The 27,758-nt window shown below is 38.7% G+C and overlaps 3 protein-coding genes and 1 pseudogene across 3 annotated transcripts; all 4 read right to left on the bottom strand.

Annotated features, from left to right (window-relative positions):
* Positions 1-6,256: 6,256 nt before the first annotated feature.
* Positions 6,257-7,375, bottom strand: LOC136280342 (adenosine receptor A3-like). The gene has a single exon (XM_066165358.1). It carries the CDS (start codon positions 7,373-7,375, stop codon positions 6,257-6,259), a length of 1,119 nt encoding a protein of 372 aa, XP_066021455.1.
* Positions 7,376-12,809: 5,434 nt separating this feature from the next.
* Positions 12,810-13,757, bottom strand: LOC131769155 (adenosine receptor A3-like). The gene has a single exon (XM_059084902.2). The coding sequence runs from the start codon at positions 13,755-13,757 to the stop codon at positions 12,810-12,812; it is 948 nt and encodes a 315-aa protein (XP_058940885.2).
* A 6,151-nt stretch (positions 13,758-19,908) lies between these two features.
* On the bottom strand, positions 19,909-20,937 carry LOC131796609 (adenosine receptor A3-like). The gene has a single exon (XM_059114205.2). It carries the CDS (start codon positions 20,935-20,937, stop codon positions 19,909-19,911), a length of 1,029 nt encoding a protein of 342 aa, XP_058970188.2.
* A 3,079-nt stretch (positions 20,938-24,016) lies between these two features.
* Positions 24,017-25,090, bottom strand: LOC136280341 (adenosine receptor A3-like; annotated as a pseudogene).
* Between the last annotated feature and the right edge of the window lie 2,668 nt (positions 25,091-27,758).

Genomic DNA, 27,758 nt, shown 5'->3' with positions numbered 1-27,758 from the left:
ATTAAAGTAGAGGAAAAGCTGACGGAATTGGAGGATATGGACATCATTGAGAGAGTGGAAGGTCCAACGCCGTGTGTCAGTCCGATTGTCGTCGTTCCTAAACAAAATGGGGACATCAGGATATGTGTGGATATGAGAATGGCCAATACAGTTATAGAACGTTCAAGACACCCTATACCAACAATCGATGATGTGCTGAGCGAACTCAGTGGCAACGCTTTGTTTACTAAACTTGATCTTACCATGGGATTCCATCAACTGTAGTTGAAAGAAGGTATCTCAAGAGAAGTCACAACCTTCACGACTCATGCAGGCCTTTTTGGATATAAGCGTCTAATGTTTGGCATTTTCTCAGCGCCAGATTTGTATCAACATGTAATCAACTAAGTTCTTCATAGCGCCGGATGTACTGGATGTCAAAACATATCTGATGATATTGTGGTGTACGGCAAGGATGTAGCTGAACATGACGAAAGGCTGAAAAAGGTCCTACACACGTTGAAAGAGAGAGGTTTGACACTCAACAAGAAGTGTGTCTTCAGGATGAATGAGATTGAATTCATGGGACATTTGTTGTCGGCGAAAGGCACAGGCCCTACAGAGTCCCGAGTAAAAGCACTCCGAGAAGCAAGGGAACCAACAGACAGCTCAGAAGTGAGGAGTTTTCTGGGCTTGGTGAATTTCAGCGTGCGATTTATCAGTGGCCTGGCAACGAAAGCAGAGCCATTGAGAAGACTCACACAGAAGAATACACCCTTTGTGTGGGGAAAGGATCAAAGGAAAGCCTTTGAAGAATTGAAGAATAGCCTGACGGATGTGGATACACTGGCGTACTTTAACCCTGCTTTGAAAACTAGAGTTGTTACTGACGCTAGCCCAGTAGGGCCTGGTGCAGTGTTGTTGCAGGAACACGACAAAGTCTGGAGAACTGTCTGCTATGCAAACAAAACCCTGTCTAGCGTTGAACGAAGATACTCGCAAACCGAAAAAGAAGCATTAGCCTTAGTCTGGTCTGTTGAAAGGTTTCATGTCTACCTCTTAGGTTGAGAGTTTGAACTTGTCACCGACCACAAGCTCTTGGAAATTATCTATTCACCTAAATCAAAGCCTAGCGCGCGTATCGAGAGATGAGTTCTTCGGTTACAACCATATCATTTTCATGTCATCTATAAACCTGGTAAAGAGAACATCGCTGACACCCTGTCAAGATTGCCACGCACAGATGAGGGAAAGAACTTTGATGACACTGAGAATTATGTGAATTTTATAACCGTGAAAGCTGTTCCAAAAGCAATGAGTGCGAAAGAAATTGAAGAAGTGGCATTGAATGACAAAGAGATGGAGTGTTTAAGGTAAGCCATCCAAACTGGGAGATGGGAAGGAACTGAATGTTCAGAATACCTACATGTAGCCAATGAACTGTGTGTCGTGGGTGGTATAATTATGAGAGGAACCCGCATAGTAATCTCCAAAGGTCTTAGAACAACAGTATTAACCATTAGACATGAAGGACATTTAGGTGTAGTCAGCATGATACAGCGCCTTCGCACGAAAGTATGGTGGCCAAAGCTAGAAAAGGATGTGGGAAGGTTTGTCAAGACCTGTGATGCATGTCAGTTAGTGGGCAGACCTGACCCTCCAGAGCCTGTAGCAAGTACAGAACTACCTCAAGGACCCTGGTGTGTTGTCGCAATTGATTACCTGGGACCTTTACCCTCAGGTGAACACATACTTGTAGTTGTTGACTACTATAGCAGATATTACGAGGTGGCTGTTGTAAGGACAATTACATCAGAGAAGACCATAGAGTGTTTAGAAACCATATTTGCCAGACATAGACTGCCTGAAGTGCTTGTAAGTGACAATGGGCCAAACCTTGTCTCAGAGAAATTCGAAGCGTTCCTAAAGTAGAATAGTATTAAGCATCGACGTGTAACAACTCGGTAGGCTCAAGCAAATGGCGAGGTAGAGAGACAGAATAGATCCATACTCAAAAGATTACAGTTGGCACATGCAGAAGGAAAGGACTGGAGAAGAGAACTGGTCAGGTATATGGCTGTTTACAGAACAACTCCTCACCAGACAACTGGACAGACACCAGCATTTCTTCTGATGGGCCGACATCCAAGAACAAAGTTACCTGAATTGTCACAACCAACCCACGGTGATGAGGAAACCAGAGACAGAGATCAACTGATGAAATTTAAGAGCAAACAGTATGCAGATGCTTCAAGAAATGCTAAGATGAGTGAGGTGAAACAAGGTGACCTTGTTCTCATGAAACAGGATAAGAAGAACAAACTGTCCACCACATTTGAACCTCAGCTGTTGTTGTGTCTGATAGCGACAATCCCGCGAAGGTTTTGCACCGAAGCACAACTGAAGTCAAGCAGTACAACCCTACTGATGATCAGCTCAGTGATACGAAGGTTAATCAAGAGAAAAACACCACTCCCGCTTCAGTTGAGATGGACACAGCAGTCGAATCATTTAGTACTAATTTCCAGGAAGGTTCACCAAGGCGTTATCCGCAGAGGATTCGCAAACCACCTGACAGATTGAATTTATAGAGACATTGAATACTTCAAGAACTATTCACATGGACATAATGTTTGTTTGTTTTGTACCAAGGACTCTATGAACGATTTTCTTTGTGACCGTTTATAGTTTTACTCTTTGTTTATATTTCTAAGGAAGGAAGGGATGTAATGACGTGATCATTTTTATATATGACGTGACCTTGTAGGAGCACATGCTTTTGTAGTACCGTGTGTTCGACACAGTTCTTCTGATTAAATTCGATTCGAAGATGTTACAGTAATCACTGCGAAGAGGACGATAGCAAATGTGCCGATCACTGTAGGGTCTTTACACTGAGCCATGCTGGTGACACTGACGCTCAGAAAGTATGCAGTCACAGTCACAACGTGAAGTGTGAAGATTGTGAGAAGCTGAAGAGTGTTCTTGAAGAAGTAAAAGGCGCTATTTCTGAGTACACAATGCAATTGGGTAGGTTTCAAGCGGAAGACTATCTGTATGAAGCAAGCAGAATGGTTTCCCAAGAGGGAAATCAATTGACATGTGAGTAGCGTTGTTGTAAGACAGGAGGAAAGCTTGGAAGTAACCTGATACGCACACCTTAACAGCTATAAACAAGACTGGTTTTCAGTGCTGTCAGTCCTAGAAAATATCTTTGTCACCATAAATTTACGAAATTCAAGAATAAAAAAGGCCTTTCTTAGATCGGATGAAGCAGGTTGCTATCACAACAGTAAGCTGGTACCATCTCTACGAGGGCTTGGATATCAAGATTGCCACTTTCAACAACTTACACAAGAGGGCCTGCGCGTTTGAATAGCGTTTAATGTTGGGCCTGGAAAGTTTATTCGGTAAAATTAAAATTGCAATTTTCCCACAGAAAAAAGACGGATCTGGAGGAGATTCCATTTTTCCCCACTACTGCTCGACAAACTGCATCAGCAGTAGAAAGCAATGATGGCCACGACGGTAGTTCCTATCAATGCCCTGAACCTGGTTGCGATGAAGATTTTAAGACCCAGGCCGACTTTGACCTCCATATGAACAAGCCAGTTGATCATGTAAGTCCTGTGCCTGCGAGCATGACTTAAAGTCTTTATTACAAAGTGAAGAGGTAGTGGGTTCATCACTTTCAGTCATTGTCACTAGAGGGTGAAAGTTCGACTTAACTGGTTGCAGTGGCCACAGAACCCTTGACAAGTACATCAAAGCTTCCCATGGGATGGGCTCTTCATAAGAGAGGTGCAAGTGAATGGCTTTCGCAAAACGTCAGGCAGCACTTGAAACAGAAATTTAATATCGGATGAGACACTGGCAGAAACCAAACCCAGAGAAAGTAGCAAAGGATATGCGAACTGCTTGCACAATAGATGGAGAGAGAATGTTCGATAGAACAGAGTGGTTATCCAACATAGAGATTCAGGGTTTCTTCTCGAGATTGTGCCTTAAACAGCGATCTAAAATACAACAAGAATCGGATGATGCCACCGACGCAGACGACCACTTGATAGAAGCATCCGCGTCTGATGTAGACGAAGGGTGTATAAGAGAGGCGAGGAACACAGTAATAGATGAGATAGGATTGAAACATCCAATCATGTTTGATATCTATGATGTGTGCTCGTTGGCAAGAGAAGCAAGGTTGCCTAGTCTCAAAGTCAAGATGCTAAGAGACATGTGCGAACATTTTGATCTCGCATTCAAAATGCAAGATACAAATGCAGCACCTCTTGCAAAAATGGAGGAAATGATTTCGGAGTGCAGTTGTTATGCAATCTAGTTATGACGTCCACCCGTTATGCGAATGCAATCTTTTTTTACAAGAACTCTTCAAACTTATGAACAGAGACTGTTATGCAGACAGATGTGACGACCAAATATCATTTTTTCCCTTTCAGCTAGAAATCCGAGAAATCGCTGCTTTATTTAGACGTGAGAAGTATTCGGGACAATTACACGAAGGAATTACGTGACAGAGTCACTGGTTACGGTGTATTTCAGTGTGTGCTGTTATCGCCGGTTACACTAAATAGAATCCTGTAGTTTAATTTTGAAATGTTCATACAGGTTTAAATAGCGTAAGCCATCAGAACTCAAATATGAAATAACAGAAACCAATTTTTTAAAAAGAGTTTGCGAGCGCTAATCAAATTATGATATTCGATACGTTGTTGTTGACGTCTTTCGTCACGAGATAATAAAAATAGTCAAATTTTGGCTTTTTAAAATGCTTAAAGTATTAATCGGTGTGGTCTTAAAGCTCTGTCCTACTATATTTTCTACTTAAAATGGTTAAAATCTAAGATTCATTGAGCTACTCACATAAAACGGTCGGAGTTTGCTCAATGAACTAATTTGCATAATCGGCTGTCGCGCAAGCAATATCGCTAAAAGTTCGAAGTCTCCTCGGCGAAGAAAATCAATACGTGCAAGATGTTTTTATATTTTTCTGCAACCAAACATCTTATCAGCAGAAATCTAGCGGAGTTTTTAATAGGGGGTTTTTCTGGCCTCTGTATAACCGTAGTTATGTCCTTGTAAGCGGTTGCCCATCTCTGTTAATCCAGACTTGGTGAAGTTTGCATATTAGTAATGTATACCTTTTTTTAATGTGTAAGGAATTGACTGTATATCAGGATTGTATATGGTATATCAGTTGCGAATGTATGTATGCATGCCCCGGGCTATATATGCCTCGGGTTGGTTCTCGGCAGGCTTCCCTAAATAAACTTATTTGGTGTACACTACTGTGTTATTTGTTGTGTAGCGGAGACAAAATGAGTAATATTTAACCAATTTCAGAAAGCTGCCCAACGAGTGTTTTTAAATAAATTATGACGAGCCTCTGAATAAACGAATATCAAAATTGAAATGCATTTCATACACCTTATGTATCACACACTTTAAGAATACAAAATATTTTTTGCTGCATGCGTTGTGATACGAGGACCGGGCTATTCAACTTTTGAAATTTTCGATGTCGCAAGAGGTCAAAAAAGGGCCTTTTGCAGCTTTGACTTTTGAGAGCTCTAAAAATTTTATTCTAACGTATTTCCAGAAACTAATGGGGTTTTATTTACTTGTTACCAAAGATAGTTTATTGGGCAAAGTTTGAGGGAAAACTTTTTTTCCGATGCGAAATGCCCAGGACCGCTCTTACAGAGATCGCCACTTAATTACCTTTTCCACTCCAAATTTTAACAACTGCATATGAATATCGAATCGATAAAGTGAATGATACATGCATCTTGATTGGTTCTTCGTTATAATGTATTGTCAGACTAGAGGGACTATATATTAGTCATATACGACAAATATATTCCACGTTGCCATGGATCTCTACAGTAATAGATCACAGAAGATGTCAAAATGTGGTAAGAACGTGATTAATGACACCCTCGACTGTGCCTCGTGTGTCACTTTTTTGTTCTTACCACATGATCGTGTACTAATCTTATAGTAATCGTATACTTCTCTTACAGTAATCGTATACTAATCTTACAGTTTATTTGTTGAACTGTTTCTTTCGTGATCCTACCCTAGACCATATGGAGTCTTTTGTGCAAACACATTTGGTACATCTGTTCCAACTCTTTATCTTTACGGATTCTTTATTATTCCAATGACAATGTTTAATATTACTTTTCTGCCATTGTCCAATATCTTTAATGAGAAATGGAAAGTCCTCACTTAGTATTATGTGTTTGAATGATGTGTTCTACATTTTGGTATCCAAAACATCCTGTTCGAAAGCCAGTTCACGACTAAACTCAGTATCCAGAACATTCTGTTCGAAAACCACTTCACGACTAAACTCAGTATCCATAACATTCTGTTCGAAAGCCACTTCACGACTAAACTCAGCGGTCGTTCCGTGCCTCTCTTTCCTTCTTTTAGAAAGCTTTGTGTTTACAGCTGCTTGCACATGTCTTCCTGTACAACATAGAGCCAGTGCTCGTCGAAATTCAGCAATTCTTAATGCGTAAAACATTGGATTGACAAAAGAGTTGAAGTAGTTGAAAAGGTTTACCGCATGATAAAATCGTTTTGGTACATGGAAAAACCATACATACATGAGTAAGTTTAACAAAACTAGCGGAAGCCAAGCGAGTAAAGTAAGGCCAAATACAATTAACAAAATCTTTGTTAAGCGCTTGTTTTGTAAGTCTCGACTTTCTTGATGTGAAGCGGCGACTCTTTCAGTTTGAAACTTTTGCCAAATACCAATGTTACAGCCACATGTGATTAAAATTAGAAACAAAGTGTATGGCCCCCAAATTAACATAGTGTGCTTGTAAGAAAATAGTAGGTTTGAACCGGTCCAGATTGCGGAAATAAGGAAAGCTAGTACCCACACTAGGAAAATAGCTATGCGGTATGCTTGTGTCGATAATGTTCGATGCTTAAAAGGCCAACGTATTGCGTAAAATCTTTCACACGTTATGAACACTGCAGAAATAAGAGAAGCCTGCGAGAAAGCTGTGTCAACGATCATGTAGGAAATTAACATAGGCTTGTCGGTCCATAAGTTTCCAACGAACATGGTCCATAGGTGGAACTCATACCCGACATCGTAAATGTATACTGGTAAACTCAAAGCTCCTAGGAACAGATCAGCAAACGCCATGTCGACAACTAGTAACAAATATTTCTTGCGAATATTTTTGTTCTTCGCAAAAATAGTTATGGTGAGTAAGTTTCCCGCGACAACTAGAATCAATGTTAGTGTTAAAGCGCTGCACAATGCAATGCCTTCCCCCTGAGTACCATCATATGCATCATTTGTATCGTTTCGTCGGCTGACACTAGCAGAAGACGTCGAAGACGTATTGGTCATTTTGAGACAACGATGAAGAAGCCTGGTTGCAACATATGTTGTGTTACTCTGTACTGTTCACTGACCAATTACGAATGCAAGCACTCCACTGAGCGTGACTTAAAAATTGGTTCATACGTCAGCGTGCGTTCATCGAGATATGTAGCACGCGGGAAGTTTGGAGAGCACGACTGAAATATGCGTAAGAGTTGCTCGAGGCGTAGCCTCGAGCAACTCTAGCTTCTTGCGAAGGAGGAAGTTTTTATCTCTTTGTCTTCTTATTTCTCTTAATAAAAATGATGATCTTTATGACCGTTATTACTGAAAAGTAATATGTGACAGGTACAGGTGCACGTTTTGACAAGGACCTGCAGTTTTCACTTAAAAGTGTTTATTTACCCTTAGTGCGGTGCTTGTATAAATGCACGCGTTCTGATGGGTGAGCCATTGTTAAATAGATGTAGAGCTCTCACCGTCGTTTGTTTATCCCGCAAGCAGGCCTTTGAGTTTGGATTTCGCCTTCACGCACAGACAATAGTACCGCTTATGGGAAAAAGTTATTAAAAACCGTGCTGATGTCAGTTAGATATCGAACTCGATCTTTACCATGTAAACTTTTCAAATCTTTCCTAAAAAAAAAACAAAACAAAACAAAACCTGCACTTCACTGAGCAACGGTTCAATTTGTATAGGCAATCAAATAATTTTAGTGCAATTTGGGATAAATAAACAAGAGGAAATTTTTTTAAAGACTAACAATTTGTGGTCTTTGAAAAAATTAACAAGTGCTTGTTTATTCCAAATTGCACAAGAACAATCATGTGATTACGTGTTAATAATATACATGGAAAATTACGAGATGGCTAATCATAATTAAGCATAAGCAAAGCGCGCGCATCAAGTGCAAAAATAATTTATTCAAACCGTGCGTTCGGTCAAAGCAATCGCGTACGATTAAAACAATAATATGCAGTTATATCTTCACATCTTTAAGGCACAAAAAAGTTCAAAGTCCGGCTAAACAGTTCAAGGAATTGTTCAGTCTGTGTCTGGATCACTTTCGATGAAATGGAATCATCGTTTCCGAGGTTTAACCATGTTTGTTTTTAATCTCGGCGTTGGATCGCTCAAGCAAAGTGTTAAGCTGGGTCCGCTCGTAATTTTCGATTTCCTTGGCAATTCCCTTCTCAAAAAACCACTTTTTCCAAACCGACAACCAAAATGCAGTGCTTTTTACAGTGTTTTCGTTGTTTGAGCGGTTTTTCAGCTGCGGTGGTGAAAGGAAACCTACTTAAAACACCGGCCATTGTTTCGCTCGCAAATTTTCAAAGTTTGTTGCGACATCCAAAGGCTCGCATTTGATTGGCTATCTGTGAGTTTCTTTGATTATTGACTGATCAGAATGTCTGATTTGTTATTTTCTTTGCACTGAATTAACCCTCTTCTACACTAAATTAACTCTCTTTTGCACTGAATTAATTAAAAACTGCATTTATCTTAACCAATCAGAACTGAGTAATTTTAAAATGTATATTATCAATCATAAAAATCGAAGAAACTCTCCATTTCAGTTCCAATATTGGACTTTCTCATTAAAAAAAGGTTTGATGACCTTGCCGGGATAAAAAAAAAACCTTGACATTTTTATAGCAGCCGAGGCAACCTTTCCATCACATAGTAACCTGTATAACCCGCGTTCTAAACAAGTGGGTATTCATTTAATGTGTGGATATTGTAGGGAGAAGTTACATGTTGAGCACTTCTGGGAATTTAAGGGTTAAGCTAAGTTTCCCGATCTCTTTAATGTAAACATTCTTTGATCATGCAAATTGAAGCATGGTGAGCCTGGAAAGGTTGGTTTATGATGGTCAATGCCCTTCTTGTTTCTAAAATCTTTGTAGCATAAATCCATGCACAAGAGAATATAAAGTCTTCTATATTCTCTTGTTGTGCATTGCCATCTTTATATGTAACTCTCCATTTTTACAATTCTATTCTGCTCCGGTTATTTGAGTATAGAGTACTCTTAATAAGTGAAACAATACAGATTTATTATTTTTAATTCTATTTTATATATAATTCTGTTATCATATTTACCGTCGACTAATGGACCCACAACGACTGTAGAAACAAAGTCGGGGTGAGGGGGGAGGCACTATTATGTGGAAAAAGAAATTAATTACAATAAAAACATCACTTCTCCACTGCTGGAACATCTATTAAAACGGGATCCCTTAATCTGACAGAAATTAATTCATGAGGAGCCCTATGTACCCTAAGATAGGGTACATAGACATGCACCGCCTAAGGTAATGGGTTCTAAGGTCGGGGGGAGAGGAACCTGGAAATAGGCTCAATTTGTGTTGCGTATGGCCGCTGACCTATCAGAATCCCTACCGCATTATAGTCTATTCTGTAGCCAATTATAGAACCCATCTTAGTCACTTTTGGTGATACGGTGACAAAATTTAACCGAGATTCTTCTTATTTTTAAATTCCTACTTACCAGAAATTTTCTTCATTCCAAAGTCCCGAAAATATGTGCCCCAATATATGAACTCTATTGAAAACGCAATCCAGTCTATGGCATGTACAGTCAATCCCAGTCGTGAAAATAAGCATACCCTATCCATCGATCGGAAAACGTGTATGGATTTGATCATTCTGGTCGTAAATTGATGGTAGTCTGTAAGAGGATGACATGTAGGAGGACATACTCAAGTCATTTTCGTTTCAACTCCGATGAAACCAAAGGGAAAGACAATATAGAGAGAGAGAGAGAGAGGAGGGGGATACTTCGGTCAATTTTTGCCGAGTATGTACCACTGGCCCCTCAACCTATTCCGTGACTAATTATAGACACAATCGTATTCATTTTTTAACATATGTAATTTTCCTGATCCCAACCGTCAGTCACATTATGGTTATCACTGGTTATGCATATACTTTATAAAGCCTGTTAAGTAGATCATCCTAAAACGAATTGATTTTTTATTTACATTAAAAACACTTTGGTGCGTTTGAAACTTTTACTTGCGGTACAACAATACAAATATTCTGGTGCATTTGAATCTTACCATTTTCACATCCCCACTTAAAGCAATTTTCTTACCCTTAAAATCCCGGAAATGTGCGACCCCATTCTAGTAACTCTATTGATATAGTCAATTCAGTCATGAAAATGCGACCTCATCCAGCGGCACATCCCCATTACCAGGAAGTACCCACCGAGTAATTTTTTCCAGCTTGAAGATCATGACGCATCGCATATCCGAAGTCCCTACAGAGAGGCTGCAATCAATCTCTGACTTCCTAACAATTTCATCCTTCAGAAAGCTATTGATATATTCGTGCTATTCAAGATAACTGGTAGAGAGTAGAAACTTTTTTCATGTAATGCCATTTTTTTTGACACATGTTCAAATAGTCTATCTAAGGATACTTTTCCTCTGGAAACTTGCGTAAATTCAAGCTTTTTAAGGCGACTATTTAAAGTGTAAGTTGTCAAAAGTTTTATTTCGGTCTACTTTCCTAGCCTCCAGGACGTGTTTGAAAAGCTTGGAATATCTGTCCCTCCATATTCGTTTAATTTATGAAAAGTTTACTAACAACCTCAAACAGAAATACCTACCAAAATTTTGGTATACATCGAATACCATCTGACGGTAATCACCATTTTCCTTTCACAAAGGTTGAAAAAATGGATTTCTTCTGTTCATACTCGACATCTCTCGTTTTAGGTCAATTCCCCTTCCTGGTTAGGAGATTTCCTCGCTTTATTTCGCATACTTGATTGCGCATGCGTCAGCATGAGTCCTTGAAGTGAGGAGATTTACATTTCAGTGTGAAGATAAGTAGGAATTACTTTTTCCACTACAAATTTTATTAACTGCATATGAATATAGACGCTATAAGCTGAATAATACATGCATTTTTGATTGATTCTTTGGCATATCTATTGTCAGACTAGAGAAAGTGCAAAGAGCAACAACCCGTTTTTGTACAAACGATTACTGATGACTGGTCGTCAATCGTCACGTCCATGCTAGAAAAGAGGTACTTTGCACTCTTGTAGAAAGGAGAAAAAAATCTCGCTTGATCTTCATGAATAAAGTTATTTATGGTTTAGTTGACATTAAGATTACCGCTTTTTAAATTTAAGTGATGAGACTCGTATCAGGAGTAGCCATAGGTTTAAGCTTCTTGAACCTCACTGTAAGAAAGACGTGTTCAAATCTTTCTTTTTTCCCAAGCACTGCTAAAGACTGGAATCAGCTCCTCCCTGATATGCCTGATATTACGTCTCTTACAGAATTTAGGAATGACCTTAGTTTATTAGCTTAACAAGAGCATGTCAATTTGTATAGTTAACTTTTCATGTACTTCTTGTAGCTTGTAATTTTTACTTCTACGTTTTGTAAGTGGTTGGTGTATTGCCTGACCGTCTTTAACCGACCTAATTGAGATGATTGATTGATTGACTGATTGAGGACAGACGCAAGGATGACGTCACCTTTAACAACATTTTACTTTTTAGTCGTACGACAAATATGTTCCATGTTACCGTGAGTGTCTACAGAAATAGATTACAGAAGATATCTAAATATGGTAAGAACATGATTAATGACACCCTCGGCTCTGCCTCGTGTGTCACTTTCCTGTTCTTACTACATTTCGATCGCGTCATCTGTGATCGTATACTAATCTTATAGTTTAATTGTTGAATTGTTTCTTTCGTGATCGTACTCTATACCATATGGAGTCCTTGTGCAAACACATTTGGTACATCTGTTCCAACTTTTTATCTCTACGGATTCTTTTTCATGCAAATTACAATGTTTTATATTACTTCTCTGCCATAGTCCAATATCTTAAATGAGAAATGGAAAGTCCTCTCTGAGTATGAGGTGTAAGCAAGGGTTAGGACAGACTGGAGAAAAAGCGCAAAAATTACTAACTTTTTTTGTGCCCCTGCTCCCCTTACGTGTGACTCGCGCTTCACGCTCACCTCAGTTGTGCTTTCTTCTATTCGCTTGAATAATAATAAAAATTAGGCCTCTTCGGCAGGCTATCAACTCTCAAACTCATAATCTCACTTTAAGACTCTACAACATACACATACATAACATTCTTTGACATAAGTAGAAACATAAAGGCGTGATTATATAGACAAGGCCGTCTCTTCGATACTTAAATTGAAACGTGAAAGAATGGTGCCTTATTCAATGTCTCATTTTGTTGAAAAGGTTGTGGGTATTCATCGTGGTGAATATTTAATGTTTAATGTCTCATTTGTTTGAATAATTATAATTAACACTACCAATGTCATTTTCATCATTTTAGAGGCATTGTTAGGTTTTTAACTTCAACTTCCTGACATTAATGAAATATTTCGCTCGTGTTCTACCTATTTTCGTCTTAATCGAGTTTCTAGCAAGTGTTTGAATGATTTGTTTTACATTTTGGTATCCAAAACATCCTGTTCAAAAGCCAGTTCACTACTAAACTCAGTATCCAGAACATCCTGTTCGAAAGCCAGTTCAGGACTAAACTCCATAACACTTTGTTCGAAAGCCAGTTCACGACTAAACTCAGTATCCATAACATCCTGTTCGAAAGCCACTTCACAACTAAACTCAGCGGTCGTTCCGTGCCTCTCTTTCCTTCTTTTAGAAAGCTCTGTGTTTACAGCTGCTTGCACATGTCTTCCTGTACAACATAAAGCCAGTGCTCGTCGAAATTCAGCAATTCTTAATGCGTAAAAAATTGGATTGACAAAAGAGTTGAAGTAGTTGAAAAGGTTTACCGCATGATAAAATCGCTTTGGTACATGGAAAAACCATACATACATGAGTAAGTTTAACAAAACTAGCGGAAGCCAAGCGAGTAAAGTAAGGCCAGATACAATTAACAAAGTCTTTGTTAAGCGCTTGTTTTGTAAGTCTCGACTTTCTTGATGTGAAGCGGCGACTCTTTCAGTTTGAAACTTTTTCCAAATACCAATGTTACAGCCACATGTGATTAAAATGAAAAACAAAGTGTATGGCCCCCAAATTAACATAGTGTGCTTGTAAGAAAATAGTAGGTTTGAACCGGTCCAGATTGCGGAAATAAGGAAAGCTAGTATCCACACTAGGAAAATAGCTATGCAATATGCTTGTGTCGATAATATTCGATGCTTAAAAGGCCAACGTATGGCGTAAAATCTTTCACACGTTATGAACACTGCAGAAATAAGAGAAGCCTGCGAGAAAGCTGTGTCAACGATCATGTAGGGAATTAAGATAGGCTTGTAGGTCCATACGTTTCCAACGAACATGGTCCATAGGTGGAACTCAGACCCGACATCGTAAATGTATACTGGTAAACTCAAAGCTCCTAGGAACAGATCAGCAAACGCCATATTGACGACTAGAAACAAATATTTCTTGCGAATATTTTTGTTCTTCGCAAAAATAACTATGGTGAGTAAGTTTCCCATGACAACTAGAATAGATGTTAGCGTTAAAGCGCTGCACAGTGCAATGCCTTCCCCCTGAGTGCGATCATATGCATCATTTGTATCGTTTCGTCGGCTGACACTAGCAGAAGACGACGAAGACGTTTTGTTCATTTTGAGATGATACTGAGACAACGATGAAGAAGCCTGGTTGCAACATATGTTGTGCTCCTCTGTACTGTTCACTAACCAATTACGAATGCAAGCGCTCCACTGATTGTGACATCTTATTGATGACAGAGATCGCCCATTGAGTTGCGGAGAAGGAGGTTCTTTGTAAATTTCTCTTGGTAAGAGATATGACTGTAATTACTGAAAAGTAATAGGTGACAGCTGTCCTGCAGCTGTTAGTTAAAAAGTATTTATTTACCTTTAGCATGGTGCTTGCGTAAATGTGCGCGTTTGGTGGGCCATGGTTAAATAGATGTAGAGCTCTCACCGCCGTTTATTTATCCTGCAAACAGGCCTTGTGTTTGGATTTCGCCTTACGACACAGACAAGGGTGCCGTTTATGGGAAAAAAACTTATTAAGAGCCCTTACTGTTATCTCAGTAAGATGTCGAACTTGGCCTTTTACCAATTAAACTTTTAAAATCTTTGCTAAAGAAAAAAAAAAATGAAAACCAGCAATTCACTGAGCAAAGGTTCAATTTATCATAAAACTCTCAATTTCGGTTCCAAAATTGGACGTTCTCATTAAAAATAACTTTGATGACCTCGCTGGGATAAAAAAAACTTGCAATTCTATAGCAGCCGAGGCAACCTTTCCATTACATGGTAACCTGTATAACCCGCGTTCTGATTTAGAGGGTATTCCTCTCACTCTTTAATTCCTAAGATCTGATTATTAATTCTCCCCTCTAGCTACTACACATTTCCTTGTAAATTAGTTACAAGAATTTGCTGTTGGATCACGATAGTAACTTCTTCTTGATAAGTTTGAGAAGGGAAGTTACATGTGGAGTACTTCTGGGAGTTTATGGGTTAAGTTAAGTTTCCCGATCTCTTTAATGTAAACATTCTTCGATTATGCAAAGTGAAGCATGGTGAGCCTGTAAAGGTCGGTTTATGATGGTCAACACCCTTCTTAATAAATCGTCAGTGACACTCGGCTGCGCCTCGTGTACCACTTTTTTGTTGTTACCACATTTTGACGTCATCTGTGATCTGTTACTGAACAGACCTACGGCAACTATTTGTTTTATATAATAAAGAATTTTAAAAGGTTTTAATGATGACGTTATCTATACGTCTGTCCTCCAATAGATCATAAGTGAGAACCAATCAGAATGCGTGCATAACTGAGCTAATTGTATAATCTTTTATAGTGCATTACCATCTATATATGCAACTCTTCATTTTTACAATTCTAATCTGCTCCGGTTATTTGAGTGTAGAGTACTCTTGATAAGTGAAACAATACAGATTTATTATTTTTATTTCTATTTTATATATAATTCTGTTATCATATTTACCCTCGACTAATGAACCCACAACGACTGCAAAAACAAAGTCGGGGCGAGGGGGGAGGCAGTATTATGCGGTACATAAGGTACGTAGATATGCACCGCTTAAGGTGATGGGTTTTGAGCTCGGGGGTGGGTATTGGCCGCTGACCTATCAGAACCCCTACCGCATTACAGTCTATTCTGTGGCCAATTATAGACCCCATCTTAGTCACGTTTGGTGATAAGGTAACAAAATTTAACGGCGATTCTTATTATTATTTTTAAATCCCTACTTACCAGAAATTTTCTTTACCTCAAAGTACCGAAAATATGTGATACCAATATATGAGCTCTATTGAAAACACAATCCAGTTTCTAGTCAACTCCAGGCGTGAAAAATAGGTATGCCCTATCCGTCGATCGGAAAACGTGTATGGATTCGATCATTCTGGTTGTAAATTGATGGTAGTCTGCAAGAGGATGACATTTCAGATGACATACCAAAGTCATTTTCGTTTTAACTCTGATGGAACCAAAGGGAAAGACAATAATATTAAATTGTGTCATTCGAGCTGAATTTTTAAGGGAAATTTCCAGTTTGTCTTTGGCTTTGACTTATGCTTAGCGCTAACCAAGTTCAACTTTTAGAGACCAAGTTTGAAAACGAGTGTGGGTCTTGGTTTGAAATTTTACTGAGTATGTACCACTGGCCTCTCAAACTATTCCATGGCCGATTATCGGTTATGTATCATTTTATAAAGGCTGTTAAGTAGATCATCCTAAAACGAATTGATCTATTTGTTAAACTTGATGCAGATCACTTGATTTTTTACCTATATTAAAAACATTTTGGAGCATTTGAAACTTTTACCTGCGGTACAACAATACAAATATTCTGGTACATTTGGTTCTTACCATTTTCACATCCTTATTTAAAGCTACTGGCCGTTTTTATGCTAGAGACGTTAAAGTTGTCTAAGACGTTAAAGTCGTCTCGAGACGACTTTAACGTCTTAGACAACTTTAACGTCTCTAGCATAAAAACGGCCATTTTCTTGCTCTTAAAATCCCGAAAATGTGCGACCCCATTCCAGTAACTCTATTGATATAGTCAATCCAGTCGTGAAAAATGCGACCTCATCCAGCGGCACATCCCCATTACCAAGAAGTACCCACCGGGTATTTTTTTTCCAGCATGAAGATCATGACGCATCGCACATCCAAAGTCCCTGCAGAGGCTAACTCATCCAACTTTGAGTTCAGCCGTGAAAAGAGACATTAAAATTTGGAAAATAACATCCTCCAAACATATTCTGTAACCTCTTATTTAAAGTCGGTCCTTTGTCATAAAACCATTATTTCCGTTTGATTCAAGTGGTTACCAAAGTCATTTAAGTTTAAATTGGACACGAAATTGTCCAAATTTGAGCAATGTTAATCCTATTTATTTCCTCTTCAAGTGTGCACAACACATACTAAAATATCTGCAAAATATGAGCGCAGCTTCCAAATTTTAAAGAACCACTTTGAAAACGGACAACATCAATACCAGAAATTTACAAAATATGTACATTTATAAAGGGAAAGTTTTCAGCAAAAGTTTATGGTAAAATAATTGCAGATGTTTCTGTCGGCATAATCCTTTCCCGATCGTATTTTCTGCGATTAAAGTAATAAAACAGATGAAATCTAATGAAATGTGTAACCGTAATCATTGTTTGTATTTTGTTTGTCGGAATATATCTCCCAAGTGCCGAACAGCTAATAAATAAATATTAAATTCTTGAGTGTGATGTGTCGAAGATATTAGTCTGGTTTTACGGCACTATTATCGCTTAAAAGAACTATGCAAATCACGTCCATTTATTTTGGTAAAAGATCCAGTAAATATGTAATGTCATATTGCTCTTTTTAATTAAGATGTTCGAAGTAAATTGGTTGGTAAGAGAAATAAGAAAATATGTATAACTTGTTTATATGCAATCATTGATTGATTGAGTGACAGTGTCCTTTTGGAGAGGATATGAGGTCACACAGTGACGTGAGTTGTGCATTATATTCGATTACTGGTTGATGTTGAATTTGCATTGACTATCCGAAAAGTCGAGAGCAATCAATTTACGTTGTCTAACTTCAAAGTTCAAGCTTTACAAACAGATCTGCTGCTCTTCATTCGGAACCTTTAATCATTACAGTTAAAAGTGAAAGAAACAACGGGAAACGAATAATGAAATGGAAAATTATTTACTTTCTGTAGTCCCCCCTCCCCCCTTTATAACTTTGTTGCTGACGACTGATCCCCCTCCACTGCCCGATAAACCATGTGATCCCCCTCCAAATTCTCCACCCTCCATCATTGAAAAGACTGGTGTTCAGGGGTAAATGTGAAATATGAAAACAACATATTTACGTACAAAGAGCAAATGTAGGAGTATTCAGAATATCTGTCAATATAAACCTTTAATAGTTTAGTTGTGAGGAATGTCCTCTATCTCAGGAGAACCAGCGAGCATCAGAAAGAATCAAAAGGTCATAAGGTCATACAGCACTGTGAAGCGGTTCCATTTCCTCCTATGCCTGTATCTCTGACCGGAAAGTCTGAAAATTTCCCACCTGCATGCCTACTACTTAAATCATTTCGCTCTGAACAACAGCTGACGTTACGTTCGGAACGTCAGCTTTACAAATTCTCTATGGTGGCCAATTCACATGATCAACTCAGTTGCTAAAACCAAATTATCATGTAATTTCTCCCCCCCCCCTCCCGGAACCATAGTTTCTTTAGAAACTGAAACCGACCCCTTTACCCAAAAACTCACCTATCGGTGAGAGTTTCTACGAAGTTAAGTTGGCCATTGGTTGCCATCTTTATGACACAGAAGACCGACCTAAGTCGTCAGGAGTCTCTCATTCTCAGCGATATCCGTTGCGTGAGTCAACAGATGTAGGCGCAATATAAAAATACTCGATGCTGCGGAAATTCTGGGAAGAAAATCAACGCTCTACAATCAAATTTTAAGCGCATCTTTGCCAAAAGATGTCAATTGCATTGCACTGAAGTGCTGTGTTATTTTTCCCTTTTTTAGCGTCTTCAGGTCGTTAAAATCCTCCCTCGGCTGAATTATTCTTCAACCGTTAGCTTTGAAGCGTCTCAAGCTGAATTTGGAAAACCCTGTACAGTCCAACCTGCATGTATTACGCGGCACCGTATTAAGCGGTCACCCTGTATCTAACGGTCGGTTTTCAAAGTCCCGAAATTTGTTGCCCTTTACTACTGTAATTTCTCAACTCTCTTAAGCGGTCACCTCCATTTAGCGGTCGTGCTCACCCTTCCCTGAGTCCTTGCGGCTTGTTTGTACTATTTTCCACTTGTATGGAATGGTCACTGAGAGCGGAACCGTACAGCTCAAACTAAGCGAAGAATTCTCTTTCAAGCAAAATTTAATCCATTTATTTCCCCCGAAATCAATGTTGGTAATATTTTTGCGCAAGTTTTTTACATGAAGTGGTCAGCAAAAGAATGTAAAAATATTCTCTTGGTTGTCACTTATGACATAAAATGGGGTTTTTTTTATCGTTTTTTATAACATCTCTATTCTGTGGAGCCTGTATTTAAGCGGTCAACCTGATTTAAGCGGTCAATCCGCCATACCCCGTTATATACAGGTTTGACTGTATTACCAACTGCTTTTCTTGACGGTCTCCAATCAATCTCTAACTTGCTGACAGTTTCATCCGTCAGAAAGCTATTGATATATTCGTGCTATTTAGGGTAACGGGTAGAGAGTAGAAACTGTCTTCCTGTAATGCTATTTTTTATTGACACATGTTCAAATAGTTTATCTAAGGATATATTTCCTCTGGAACCTTCCGTAAATTCAAGCTTTTTCAAGCAACTATTGAAAGTGTAAGTTGTCAAAAGTTTTATTTCGGTCTACTTTCCTAGCCTCCAGGACGTGTTCGAAAAGCTTGGAACATCTGTCCCTCCGTATTCGTTTAATTTATGAAAAGTTTCCTAAAAATCTCAAAGATAAATACCTGCCAAAAATTTGGTATATGTAGAATATCATCTGACGGCAATAACTTTTTTTTCTCACACGTTCAAAAAATTGATGTCTTCTGTTTAAACCCAACATCTGTCGATTCTAGCTAGGTCAATTCCCCATCCAGCTTAGGAGTTTTCATCTCTTCACTACCTATACGTAATGCACATGCGTCAGCGTGAGTCCTTGAAATGGTGAGATTTACATTTCAATGTAAATATAAGTAGGAATTATTTTTTCAAAGAGTCATTTTTCTTCCTTTTTTGCTGTTTCTGAAGTTCTGGTTACTTTAGGAAATATACCTGACCGGTAATGACCCTGGAAGTTGTCAACTAAGACACAGTTCTTATCCTATCATGTATTGCCGACTAAAATGTGGGCGAATAGTGCCTTATTATATGTCTCATTTATTTGAACAATTTTTACTTAACACTACTGCTGTCATTTCCATCATTTGAGAGGCATTAATAGGTTTTTAACTTCGACTTCCTGACATTACAATATAGCTCGTGTTCTACCTATTTCATTGTAATCGAGTTCCAGCTAGTGTTTGAATTATATGTTTTACAGTTTGGTATCCAGAACATTCTGTTCGAAAGCCAGGTCATCACTAAACTCAGCGGTCGTTCTGTGCCTCTCTTTCCTTCTTTTAGAAAGCTTTGTGTTTACAGCTGCTTGTACATGTCTTCCTGTACAACATAAAGCCAGCACTCGTCGAAACTCAGCAATTCTTAATGCGTAAAAAATTGGATTGACAAAGGAGTTAAAGTAGTTGAAAAGGTTTACCATATCATAAAATCGTCTTGGTACATGGAAAACCCAAACAAACATTAGAAAGTTTAACAAAACTAACGGCAGCCAAGCGAGTAAAGTAAGGCCAGATACAATTAACAAAGTCTTTGTTAAGCGCTTGTTTTGTAAGTCTCGGCTTTCTTGATGTGAAGCGGCGACTCTTTCAGTTTGAAACTTTTGCCAAATACCAATGTTACAGCCACATGTGATTAAAATGAGAATCAAAGTGTATGGCCCCCAAAAACCCAGAGTGTGCTTGTAAGAAAACAACAGGTTTGAACCGGTCCACATTGCAGAAATAAGGAGAGCTAGTGCCCACACTGAAAATATAGCAATGCGATATGCTTGTGTCGATAATGTTCGATGCTTAAAAGGCCAACGTATGGCGTAAAATCTTTCACACGTTATGAACACTGCAGAAATAATAGGGGCCTGTGAGAAAGCTGTGTCAACGATCATGTAGGGAATTAAGATAGGCTTGTTGGTCCATAAGTTTCCAACGAACATGGTCCATAGGCGGAACTCATACCCGACATCGTAAATGTATACTGGTAAACTCAAAGCTCCTAGGAACAGATCAGCAAACGCCATATTGACGACTAGAAACAAATATTTCTTGCGAATATTTTTGTTCTTCGCAAAAATAACTATGGTGAGTAAGTTTCCCACGACAACTAGAATAAATGTTAGCGTTAAAGCGCTGCACAATGCAATGCCTTCCACCTGAGTGCGATCATATGCATCATTTGTGTCGTTTCGCCGGCTGACATCAGCAGAAGACGACGAAGACGTTTTGTTCATTTTGAGATGATACTGAGACAACGATGAAGAAGCCAGGGTACAACATATGTTTTGTGCCTCTTTACTGTTCACTGACCAATTACGAATGCAAGCACTCCACTGACTGTGACACCTTATTGATGACAGATATCGCCCATTGAGTTGCGGAGGAGGAAGTTTTTTTCTCTTTGTAAATTTCTCTTAATAAAAATTATGCATGTTTTAACATGCACCTGCAGCTGTCACTTAAAGTGTTTATTTTCCTTCAGTGCGGTGCCTGTATAAGTGTTCGCGTTCTGATTGGTGAGCCATTGTTACATAGATGAAGAGCTCTCACTGCTGTTTGTTTATCATGCAAACAGGCTTTGTGTTTGGGTTTCGCTTTACAGTACAGACAAGGGTGCCGCTTATGGGGAAAAGTTTTTAAAAACCGTGCTGATCTCAGTTAGATGTCGAACTCGGTCTTTATCATTTAAACTTTTCAAATCTTTGCTAAAAAAAAAAAAAACCTGGACTTCAATGAACAACGGTTCAATTTATCATAAATAATGAAGAAACTCTTCATTTCAGTTCCAATATTGGACTTTCTCATCTAAAATTGGTTTTCATGACCTCGCCGGGATAAAAAAAACTTGTCATTTTTAAAGCAGCCGAGGCAACCCTTCCATTACATACTAACTACTACACATTTCCTTGTAAATTAGTGACAAGAATTTCCTGTTAAATCGAGATAGCAACTTCTACTTTATTTCTTTGAATATTCTTATTACATTTCTGAAACAAATAATGAAATGGAAAATTAATTACTTTCTGTAGTCCCCCCTCCCCCTTATAACTTTGTTGCTGACGACTGACCCCCCTCCACTTCCCGTTAAAACCATGTGATCCCCCTCCAAATTCTCCACCCTCCATCATTGAAAAGACTGGTGTTCAGGGGTAAATGTGAAATATGAAAACAACATATTTACGTACAAAGAGCAAATGTAGGAGTATTCAGAATATCTGTCTGCTTAATAGTTTAGTTGTCCTCTATCTCAGGAGAACCAGCGAGCATCAGAAAGAATCAAAAGGTCATAAGGTCCTACAGCGCTGTAAAGCGGTTCCACTTCCTCCTATACCTGTATCTCTGACCGGAAAGTCTGAAAATTTCCCCACTTGCCTGCCTACTACTAAACTCATTTCGCTCTGAACAACAGCTAACGTTACGTTCGGAACGTCAGCTTTACAAATTCTCTATGGTGGCCAATTCACATGATCAACTCAGTTGCTAAAACCAAATTATCATGTAATTCTTTCCCCCCCTCCCTCAGAACCATAGTTTCTTAGTTGTAGTAGTTGAAACTGAACCCCTTTACCAAAAGACTCACCTATCAATGAGAGTTTCTACGAAATTAAGCACAAAAGAAACTGATGGAAGCATACAGCCTCAGGTTACCACCTTTATAATATAGAAGACCAACCTAAATCGTCGAGTAGTCCTTCATTCCCAGCAATATCCGTTGCGTGGGTCAACAGACATAGGCGCAAAAAAGAAAGAAATACTCGATGCTGCGGAAATTCTGGGAAGAAAATCAACGCTCTACAATCAAATTCTAAGCGCATCTTTGCCAAAAAATCTCAATTGCATTGCACTGAAGTGCTGTGTTATTTTTTCCTTTTTAGCCTCTTCAGGTCGTTAAAATCCTCCCTCGGTTGAATTATTCTTCAACCGTTAGCTTTGAAGCGTCTCAGGCTGAATTTGGAAAGCCAAGTACAGTCAAACCTACATTTATGACGCGGCACCGTATTTAGCGGTCAACCTGTATGTAACGGTCGGTTTTTAAAGTCCCGAAATTTGTTCTCCTTTACTACTGTAATTTCTCAACTCTATTAAGCGGTCACCTCTATTAAGCAGTCGTGCTCACCCTTCACTGAGTTCTAGCGACTTGTTTATCTTCCACCTGTATTGAACGGTTACTCAGAGCGGAGTCGCTTATATTAAACTAAGAATTCTCCCAGTTCAAGCAAGACTTACTCCATGTTTTTCTCCTGAAATCAATGTTGGTAATATTTTTGCGCGAGCTTTTGTACATTAAGTGGTCAGTAAGAGAATGTAAAAAAATACTCTTGTGACATAAAATGGCGGTTTTGTATCGTTTTTACTTCATCTCTATTCTGTGGAACCTTCCGTGAATCTAGACTTTTTCAGGCGACTACCGAAAGTGTAAGTTTTCAAAATTTTTTATTTCGGTCTACTTTCCTAGCCTCCAGGACGTGTTTGAAAAGCCTGGAACATTTGCCCCTCCATATTCATTTAATTTATGAAGAGTTTCCTAAAAACCTCAAACATAAATATCTGCAAAAAATTTGGCATATATCGAATATGATCTGACGGTAATACCTTTTTTTTTTTCTTTTTTTTCCACACACGTTCAAAAAATTGATGTCTTCTGTTTATACCCGATATCTCTCGATTCTAGCTAAGTCAATTCCCCATCCTGCCTTGGAGTTTTCATCGCTTCACTACCTATACTTAATTGTGCATGCGTCAGCGTGAGTCCTCAAAATAGTGAGATTTAATTACTTTTCCACTCCAAATTTTAACAACTGCATATGAATATCGAGGCGATAAAGTGAATGATACATGCATCTTGATTGGTTCTTCTTTATAATGTATTGTTAGACTAGAGGGAGTATATATTAGTCATATACGACAAATATATTCCACGTTGCCGTGGATCTCTACAGTAATAGATTACAGAAGATGTCAAAATATGGTAAGAACGTGATTAATGACATCCACGGCTGTGCCTCGTGTGTCACTTTTTTGTTCTTTCCACATGATCGTGTACTAATCTTGTAGTAATCGTATACTTCTCTTACAGTAATCGTATACTAATCTTATAGTTTATTTGTTGAACTGTTTCTTTCGTAATCCTACCCTACACCACATGGAGTCTTTGGTGCAAACACGTTTGGTACATCTGTTCTAACTCTTCCTCCTTACGGATTCTTTGTCATACAAATTACAATGTTTAATGTTACTTTTCTGCCATTTTCCAATATCTTTAATGAGAAATGGAAAGTCCTCAGTTAGCATTATGTGTTTGAATGATGTGTTTTACATTTTGGTATCCATAACATCCTGTTCGAAAGCCGGTTCACGACTAAACTCAGTATCCATAACATTCTGTTCGAAAGCCACTTCACGACTAAACTCAGCGGTCGTTCTGTGCCTCTCTTTCCTTCTTTTAGAAAACTTTGTGTCTACAGCTGCTTGCACATGTCTTCTTGTACAACATAAAGACAGTGCTCGTCGAAACTCAGCAATTCTTAAAGCGTAAAAAATTGGATTGACAAAGGAGTTAAAGTAGTTGAAAAGGTTTACCATATCATAAAATCGTCTTGGTACATGGAAGAACCAAACATGCATCAGTAAGTTTCACAAAACTAGCGGCAGCCAAGCTAGTAAAGTAAGGCCAGATACAATTAACAAAGTCTTTGTTAAGCGCTTGTTTTGTAAGTCTCGGCTTTCTTGATGTGAAGCGGCGACTCTTCCAGTTTGAAACTTTTGCCAAATACCAATGTTACAGCCACATGTGATTAAAATGAGAATCAAAGTGTATGGCCCCCAAAAAAACATAGTGTACTTGTAAGAAAATAATAGGATTGAACCGGTCACGGTTGCGGAAATAAGGAGAGCTAGTACCCACACTGAAAATATGGCAATGCGGTATGCTTGTGTCGATAAGTTCCGATGCTTAAACGGCCAACGTATGGCGTAAAATCTTTCACACGCTATGAACACTGCAGAAATAAGAGAAGCCTGCGAGAAAGCTGAGTCAATGATCATGTAGGGAATAAAGATAGGCTTGTCGGTCCATGAGTTTCCAATGAACATGGTCCATAGGTGGAACTCATACCCGACATCGTAAATGTATACTGGTAAACTCAAAGCTCCTAGGAACAGATCAGCAAACGCCATATTGACAACTAGCAACAAATATTTCTTGCGAATATTTTTGTTTTTCGCAAAAATAGTTAGGGTGAGTAAGTTTCCCACGACAACTAGAATAGATGTTAGCGTTAGAGCGCTGCACAACGCAATGCCAACCCCCTGAGTACCATCATATGCATCATTTGTATCGTTTCGTCGGCTGACACTAGCAGAAGACGTCGAAGACGTATTGGTCATTTTGAGACAACGATGAACAAGCCTGGTTGCAACATATGTTGTGTTCCTCTGTACTGTTCAATGACCAGTTAGGAATGCTAGCGCTCCACTGACTGTGACTTAAGACTGTGACTTGCTTCATATCTCGATGAACGCACAGCTGACGTATGAACCAATTGTTTTATAACATTTTAAACCCGATGGAAAATTATTTCTCGAAGGATATGTTTGCCGACGTCATGAGCGTGCACAATAGGAAGGTTTCTTTGAAAATTTCTCTTAATAAAAATGATGATCTTTATGACCGTTATTACAGAAAAGTAATATGTGACAGCTACGGGTGCATGTTTTGACAAGCATCTGCAGTTGTCTCTTAAAAGTGTCTATTTACCCTTAGTGGGGTGCTTGTATAAATGGTAATTTAGTGTTAACAACTGGGTTGAAAACGTAAATTAGCCACCGTAAAGGGTAAAAAAGCTGACGTTTCGAGCGTTAGCCCTTCGTCAGAGCGATTGACGAAGGGCTAACGCTCGAAACGTCAGCTTTTTTACCCTTTACGGTGGCTAATTTACGTTTTCAACCCAGTTGTTAACACTAAATTACCTGCTATACTCTCCCACCGACGCAGCACCACAGTTTCTTTAGAAACTTACCCCTTTATTCGCTTGTATAAATGCTCTCACCGTCGTTTGTTTATCCCGCAAGCAAACCGTTGAGTTTGGATTTCGCCTTACGGCGCAGACAATAGTGCCGCTTAGTGGAAAAAGTTATTAAAAACCGTGCTGATGTCAGTTAGGTATCGAACTCGGTCTTTATCATGTAAATTTTTCAAATCTTTGCTAAAAAAACTAAACAAAACAAAACATGCACTTCACTGAGCAACGGTTCAATCTGTAAGTAATCACATGAATTTGAGTGCAATTTGGAATAAACAAGTAGGAGTAAATTTGTGGTCTGTGCAAAAATTAACAAGTGCTTGTTTATTCCAAATTGCACTAGAACAATCATGTGATTACGTGTTAATAACATACATGGAAAATACGAGATTGCCTATCATAATTAAGCAAAAGCAAAGCGCGCGCATCAAGTGCAAAATAATAATTTATTCAAACCGTGCGTTCGGTCAAATTAATCGCGTACGATCAAAACAATAATATGCAGTTATATCTTCACATCTTTAAGGCGCAAAAAAGTTCTAAGTCCGGCTAAACAGTTCAAGGAATTGTTCAGTCTGTGTCCGAATCACTTTCGATGAAATGGAATCATCGTTTCCGAGGTTTAACCATGTTTGTTTTTAATCTCGGCGTTGGATCGCTCGAGCAAAGTGTTAAGCTGGGTCCGCTTGTAATTTTTGATTTCCTTGGCAATTCCCTTCTCTAAAAACCACTTTTTCCAAACCAACAACCAAAATGCAGTGCTTTTTACAGTGTTTTCGTTGTTTGAGCGGTTTTTCAGCTGCGGTGGCGAAAGGAAACCTACTTAAAACGCCGGCCATTGTTTCGCTCGCAAATTTTCAAATTTTGTTGCGACATCTAACGCTCGCATTTGAGCGAGCGTTAGATGTCGCAACTCGGTCTTTATCATGTAAATTTTGTGAATCTGTGAGTTTCTTTGATTATTGATTATTGACCGATCAGAATGCCTGATTTGTTATTTTCTTTGCACTGAATCAACCCTCTTCTACTCTGAATTAACTCTCTTCTGCACTGAATTACCTGAAAACTGCATTTATCTTAACCAATCAGAACCGAGTAATTTTTTCATGTATATTATTAATCATAAAAATTGAAGAAACTCTACATTTCAATTCCAATATTGGACTTTCTCATTAAAAAAATAGGTTTGATGACCTAGCTGGGATAAAAGAAAAAAAACTTGACATTTTTATAGCAGCCAAGGCAACCTTTCCATTATATGCTAAGCTGTATAACCCGCGTTCTAAACAAGTGGGTATTCCTTTAATGTGTGGATATTGTAGGGAGAAGTTACATGTTGAGCACTTCTGGGAATTTAAGGGTTAAGCTAAGTTTCCCGATCTCTTAATGTAAACATTCTTTGATCATGCAAATTGAAGCATGGTGAGCCTGGAAAGGTCAGTTTATGATGGTCAACGCTCTTCTTGTGTCTGACATCTTTGTAACATATATCCATGCTCAAGAGAATACAAAGTCTTCTATATTCTCTTGTTGTGCATTACCATCTTTATATGTAACTCTCCATTTTTACAATTCTATTCTGCTCCGGCTATTTGAGTAAAAAGTAGTCTTAATAAGTGAAACAATACAGATTTATTATTTTTATTTTTATTTTATATATAATTCTGTTATCATATTTACAGTCGACTAGTGGACCAACAACGACTGCAGAAACAAAGTCGGGGCGAGGTGGGAGGCAGTATTATGCGGAAAAAGAAATTGATTACAATAAAAACATCACTTCTCCACTGCTGGAACATCTATTGAATGGGATCCCCTAATCTGACAGAAATTAATTCATGAGGAGCCCTATGTACCCTAAGATAGGGTACATAGACATGCACCGCCTAAGGTAATGGGTTCTAAGGTCGGGGGGAGAGGAACCTGGAAACAGGCTCAATTTTTGTTGTGTATGGCCGCTGACCTATCAGAACCCCTACCGCATTATAGTCTATTCTGTAGCCAATTATAGACCCCATCTTAGTCACTTTTGG

Source organism: Pocillopora verrucosa, chromosome 4 (genome assembly GCF_036669915.1).
Source record: "Pocillopora verrucosa isolate sample1 chromosome 4, ASM3666991v2, whole genome shotgun sequence".
Classification (NCBI taxonomy): Eukaryota; Metazoa; Cnidaria; class Anthozoa; order Scleractinia; family Pocilloporidae; genus Pocillopora; species Pocillopora verrucosa.
This window is presented reverse-complemented; position numbering and strand designations above follow the sequence as displayed.

Excerpts from the sequence above, each read along its gene's own strand:
- LOC131796609 (XM_059114205.2), bottom strand. The coding sequence starts at position 20,937 with ATGAACAAAACGTCTTCGTCGTCTTCTGCTGATGTCAGCCGGCGAAAC.
- LOC136280342 (XM_066165358.1), bottom strand. The coding sequence starts at position 7,375 with ATGACCAATACGTCTTCGACGTCTTCTGCTAGTGTCAGCCGACGAAAC.
- LOC131769155 (XM_059084902.2), bottom strand. The coding sequence starts at position 13,757 with ATGGCGTTTGCTGATCTGTTCCTAGGAGCTTTGAGTTTACCAGTATAC.